The 6000-nt window shown below is 60.9% G+C and overlaps 1 protein-coding gene across 2 annotated transcripts in view; it reads left to right on the top strand.

The window, feature by feature from the left end:
- Window positions 1–267: 267 nt before the first annotated feature.
- LMX1B (LIM homeobox transcription factor 1 beta) overlaps window positions 268–6000 on the top strand; it is an 86315-nt gene continuing 80582 nt past the window's right edge. For both annotated transcript variants that reach the window (XM_065927132.1, XM_065927131.1), the window contains exons 1-2: window positions 268–714; window positions 1539–1725. In XM_065927132.1, the coding sequence (XP_065783204.1) occupies window positions 576–714; window positions 1539–1725 (326 nt within the window). In that variant the 5' untranslated portion in view covers window positions 268–575. The remainder of the gene's footprint in view (window positions 715–1538; window positions 1726–6000) is intronic.

Raw genomic sequence — 6000 nt, 5'->3', positions numbered from 1 at the left:
GCTCCTCGGGCGCACCATGGCACTGGGGTAGCGCGGGGAGCGCGCCTGGAAGCCCGCGGCCCGCTGCGCCCCGCCCGGGACCCCGCTGCGCCGCCCGCGCGCCCCCCCCTCAGCCCGCGGGGCCGCCCCTGCACCCCCACCCCCTCCCCCGCCCGCCGCCGCCGCCGCCGCCGCCGCCGGCACCACCAGCACCGCCGCCGCCGTCTCCTCCTCCCCGCGCGGCTCCGTCCGCCGCCGCCGCTCGCCGCCCCTGCAGCCCGGCTCCGGGGCTGACAGGCAGGTGACAGACAGAGGAGCCGGCGCGCGTGCCCACGAGTGCCCCGGGAGAGAGCGCGGCGCGGGCTGCAGCCGCCCCGGCCCTCCCGCACGACGCCGGGGCCCGGGGCCAGCGAGTGGCCGCTCCGCACTCGCCGGGGGCAGCCGGCGGCCCCAGCCGCAGCTCCAACCCCGCGGGGGCCGCGCCTCCCCGGCTCCCCGGCTCCCCGGCGGCGGCGGCTGCGGCGGGAGGCGAGCCGGCCGGCAAGCGGGCGGGCAAGCACCCTGGCCGGCGGGGTCCGCAGCGCGCCCCGCGTCCCATGGATATAGCAACAGGTCCCGAGTCGCTGGAGAGGTGCTTCCCCCGCGGGCAGACGGACTGCGCGAAGATGTTGGACGGCATCAAGATGGAGGAGCACGCCCTGCGCCCCGGGCCCGCCACTCTGGGGGTGCTGCTGGGTGAGTGCGGGGTCGGGACGCCCCGAGTGGTCTATTGGCAGGGGACAGGGGCCTCGGCCCCTGTAGGTGGACACGGGGGGTCCAGGCCAACGGATAAAGGCAATGGTGTTGCAGAACGTGGGGGTGTCGGGGACACAGAGAAGACTCCTGGAGTGATCACCAGAGGGACGAGAGGCACGCCTAGACAGGCATCCTGAGGGGACAGAGGTACGCAGGGACACCCCCTAGGAGGAGCGAGGACAGGCACAGCTCCAGCCGCCACCTCCCATCCTCACCGGGCCTCAGTTCTAGAGCTGCTACTCGGGAGGCGAGAGGTAGGAGGCGGTGGCAGGGGTGATGGAGAAGACAAGAAGTCACCTTGGCAAGCTTGGGAGTGGTGCCGGGTCACTTGGGGAGGGGCCGTGTCTAAGAGAGAAATGTTCCCCGGGTCACCCAGATTACAGATTTGGGGGGAGATGTGGGAGAGAAGACAAGGAACGCCACCGTGGGGCGTGCGCCTGAGACCTCACCTCGCCTGTCTCGGTCCCGGCCGGCTGCCCCGCGCCGTGTTCGTTCCTCCTCTCCTGTATTACTACCGAGCGCTGGATCTCCGGAGAAGGAGCGCGCAGCGCCGAACTGAGGCTCCAGGCCCGCGCGGCCTCTCGGCGCCGGAGTCCGCCGACCGGGATGAGCTCACTGAGGCTGCCCGGCCCCCGGCGCGGCGGCCGGCGGCGCTCCCGGGCTGCCCTCGCCTTTGGGGCCGGGGGCCGCGGGCACAGCGCGATCGGGACGCTGGGCCGGGCTGGTCGGCGCTGACGGCCCGGCTCTCGCCCTGTGCGCTGCAGGCTCCGACTGCCCGCATCCCGCCGTGTGCGAGGGCTGCCAGCGGCCCATCTCCGACCGCTTCCTGATGCGAGTCAACGAGTCGTCCTGGCACGAGGAATGTTTGCAGTGCGCGGCGTGTCAGCAAGCCCTCACCACCAGCTGCTACTTCCGGGATCGGAAACTGTACTGCAAACAAGACTACCAACAGTAAGCGCCTCGCGTCTTCCTCCTTCCCCGCCGCCGCCCGGCACTCAAGCCCGGCCGCCCTCTGCCCGGCCGGGGCCCGCGTACGCTTTGCATCCGGCCCCGCGCGCCGCTGGGCCCGTCAACTCCAGAGAGAACTCCGCGGGTTGCGCGTCTCCCTGCAGGGCAGAACCATCCCGGCCCGGCTAACCCCGGTGGGGTGGCCGGGACCCTCCGGGAGCCCTTAGATGCCATCTTTTTTGTTCGGGAAACCTGCGCTGGGCTGCTCCCGTTGGGGTGCGCGGGACAAGGCCCTGAGCGGAGTGGGGGATACGATGCTGCGGTCGCGGGACCAGGGCCTGGCTTCACGGAGGCCTGCACTGGGGACTGAGAATTGCTTTTTAAACGAAAGCAGTGCTTTAGGGAACCGGGCCCTGGCGGTGTGCTTCCCCAGCCCCAAGGCAGGGTTTGTGTTGGTTGGGGACTGCTGAAGCAAGGGGGCGGAGTGCCAGGATGCTGAAGCGCTGGAGCGGTGGGGCATGCCCCCTTTGTGCCAGGTTCCCTGCTGCCTTTTCAGTCCCTGATGGAGAGAAAAGGGTGTGCACCCTCCCCAGGCCGTTCCATGCGGGAATCCTGCACACATAATTATTGTTGGCTGAAGACGCTGTCTAGGAAGAGGACCTTAAGAGGTGGCAAACCACAATCTGGGCTCCCCATGGGGTGAGGAGCTGACCAAGTCAGCCTTCCCCAGCAGGCCCTCTTTCTTGCAATGTGTGTATGTTGGGGAGGGCTGGCCTGCTCTGACCTCCTGCAGCCCAAGCCTCTCAGGGTTGGGGCCAGAGACTGGGCTGAGCCCTACCTGCTTGGCTTTTGTTTTTAGCTGAGACTATGGATTTGTTTGGCAGGGGGCGTGGGGTAGATAAGAGTAGATCCAGGTTTTTGTTTTGTTTCATTTCTTTTGATCCTCTGGGTTTTGTGCCTGGTGGTGTGATTAAGAGGCAGGCGGAGGGGAGCAGCAGCAGGAAGAGGGCCAAGGGGATGCCCAGGGCAGCGACTAGTGGGTGCCCGTGAGAACTTTGCAGTGACGCCCAGAAAACCATTTCCAATAGGGCTATGGGGTGGGTAGGCTGCTCAGGTGGTGTGGCGCTCAGAAGGGGTTGTGTGTGCCCAAGTCTCTGAGAAAAGACACTGCGGCCAGTGCTTGGTATCGACAGCAAGGGCTGCCTACCTGCTCTGCTCAGGGACTGTCCTTAAATCCACGCCTTGATGGGAAGGGGAGCAGCTTGACTGAGACCTGGAAATAGGTGGGACTGCAGGCCAGAGCCCTGGAGAGGGCATCAGGTTCTAGACCCCGGCTGAGCCCTCCGTTAGCGCCTACTCTGTGCTCTCCTGGTCCAGGGACCCAGCAGGAGCTGCTTTTTGTGCCTGGCTCTTCCTGCCAGCTGGGGGGCTCTGCAGGCAGGAACTGGGGCCCTGTCCTGAGTCGGCTCTTCTGTAGTCCCCAAAGACTGCCCCTCTCTCTGGAGCACGCCGGGTTAGGCACACTGCCATTCATGGGGTTTGTGCTGTGCTCCAGACTGATATGATTCTAGTTCCAGAAGAAGGTGAGGCCACCAGTCAGCTCAGCCACAGGCAGGCATAGAGCGGTATAAAGAAAAGGAGGAAAGTAGTGGGAGCTAGGTGCGATCAGAGGCTTTGGGCTGGCCCCAGGGACTGGTGCCTCGGCGGGGCTCACCAGCCTCCAGCCCACAGACATCCTGGGGTCTCTGCCCGCCCAAGCACGGCTCTGGCGGTGCCACTGCCCAGGGCAGCTCAGCCTGCACAACTCAACACGTGGGGGCCGGAGGCCCAGAAAACTGGAAATGGGCCTTCAAATCATTTGTGCAAGTTTTTGAAAAAAAAAAATTTTTTTTTTTCCTTTAACGTTTTGTAAAGACTCTTTCCAGCCTCCTGTACCCATCTGCCCATCCTCTCCTCCCCACACCCCAGTCATTCATAGCAATTTTCTTTAAACCAGGAGAGGGTGCCCCCCTGGTTCTTCAGAGCAGGGAATTGTAAAGTCACACAATTTGAGCTGGATGATCCTTTAAAGCTGAAAGGCCAACTCCCTCATTTTACAAAACAATTAAGCGTTAGACAACTATTGCTTTGCCGAAAGTATATTTGTTTAAAATAGAAAAAAAGTACCTAAGAGCTTTCTCCCTCAGTGCAGTAGGGGTGTATTTGCGAGTGAATTTTGGGTCAGGGTGAATCTCCAGCGCAGAGTCTAGGTCCTGTGGGCAGTAGGCGGGCATACCTCTCATGGTGTCCTCCTCCTTCCCTGTCCCCTCTTTCTTCCAATAATGCCAATTAGGTATCTGTACTAGACTGGCCGGCGGAGGAGGGGGCAGAAGGAGGGGTTGTTAGACTGGCCGGCGGAGGAGGGGGCAGAAGGAGGGGTTGTTATCAAGACAATTCTGGGGACAAATCCTCCGGTGGATCTCGCATCAGCTTTTCTCTGGGAGAGCAAGGGCAGAGAGGCAAGCACAGGGGCTCACTGGGAAGAGATGTTCTTTGCACAATAAAAATGTATTTCACGATTTATTTTTTTCTTTGAGGATCGCAGATGCATATTTATTGCATCTGTGCGTAAATGCTTTTCAGACGAGAATGCAGGCAAGTGGGCACAGAAACGTGCCTTCTTGATTTTGTAGTCTGTGCTTCAGCGGTATCGGGAAATTAACATACCCCCCTCCAAAAAAAGAACTTTTGAAAACTGTTTCTTCGCCTTGAAAGGAGCTGCAGGGCTGGATCCTTAGAAAGAGGTTCCTATTTTTATTAAGCATCTCTTCCTCCTTCCGATTTATTTTAAGGGTCCGGGACACTCAGAGGCACAACGTTATTTTACGCACGACGGGGGTGATTAATTGACGTTCGGGCGCATTTAATAACGTTTGATAAAAATCCAGCCGCACATCCTCATCCTGCAAAGTGAAGAGCGGGCCACGGGCATTTGGGCATTTTCACGCATCACTCGAAGTCTTCTTTTTCTCACTTACCTGTTTTGGAGGGGTCTCCTTCAGGGGAGAAAAAAAGCATTGGATCGTTCAGCTGTGCCCCAGGCTTTGGCCCCTCGGCAGCGAGAGCTCCGTTGCGGGTAGAAAATAGGGTTAGAAACCGGGAAGACCCACAACCTCCAAACACAAACACCCCCTCCTTCCTCCACCCCAGAACACTTTTAAAAAATGACATTACCCACCTCCTCGTTTTGTTTTTTTCTTTTGCCGCTTAGCCAAATAGAATTATGTAACTCTCTTTTCCTGCCGTCTGTCGCTAGTCTGGAAAGGGTTTCTATCTTTCTATCCCGAGGAGATGGCGAATTCCGGGAGGAGGCTCCGGAAGGGGGGAGGGTCGTTGGCAGCATCCAAAAATCTGTCACAAAATGGAGCCTAATCGCTTGGAAGACAGCTCCCAGATCTGGCCACTCGAGCCTCGTCGGTGTGCGGCTAGCGGGAGCCTGCGGGAGCTGTGCGCCCACCTCGGCGTCCAGGGCTCGCGGCGCCCTTCTGCTGCCGGGCCTGCCCGGGCGGCCTTATCCCTCCGCCGTGGAGCCCGCGCGGGGCCCCTGGGCCTCGCCTGCCCAGGTAGGATGCCCCCACAGCGGCAAGAGTGGGGCAGGAAGGCTTTGCTTGAGTTTCACGAAAAAGCTGTCTGAGTCCTGGGGTGATTTTCTTTCTTCTTTTTTTTTTAATTTACCCCAGCTGACTGTGGCTCCAGTGGCCCAACCCCGGTCTTCCCCAGCGCATTCCTTTCCTGGGAAGTGTTTACACCGGGAAGGGCCTTCCTGGGAGATTCACCTCACCTCTGAGCACCGGGTGTGGCGCATGGGGAGAGCAAAGTCAGGCCCCAGCCTTTGCTGGCGGCTGCTTCTCCCTGCTTGGGAGGCCTCCTTTAGGAGGGTGCCAGTTACACCAGGAGCATCCCCTGCACCAGTGGGTACCCCAGCTGGCATGGCTCCCAGCAGACTAGTTTCAAGCTGTGACATCCCTGCCTACAGCCTGGGGTAGAGCAGTGGGCCTGTCCTGGAAACGGATTTCCTTAGAAGGAAGAGCCAGCGCTTTGCCTTATTTGAAAGACTTCTCGAGTGCTCTCCCTGGACATGGAAGGGCCGAGGGGCTCCCTCTGCCAGCCCAAATCTAGGGACCCTCTGGCCCCCGGGAGGGCACCTCCTCGATTAACCCCAGCAACTTGGCTGCAGGCGGAAGGGTAAGCAAGGGCCTTCCTGAGGCTGCAGTCTTCCACTGCTGAACGGATGCATTA

The sequence above is a fragment of the Muntiacus reevesi genome, chromosome 3, assembly GCF_963930625.1.
Source record: "Muntiacus reevesi chromosome 3, mMunRee1.1, whole genome shotgun sequence".
NCBI lineage: Eukaryota > Metazoa > Chordata > Mammalia > Artiodactyla > Cervidae > Muntiacus > Muntiacus reevesi.
Note: the sequence above shows the minus strand (reverse complement) of the source record. Positions and strands in the feature narration are given on the sequence as shown.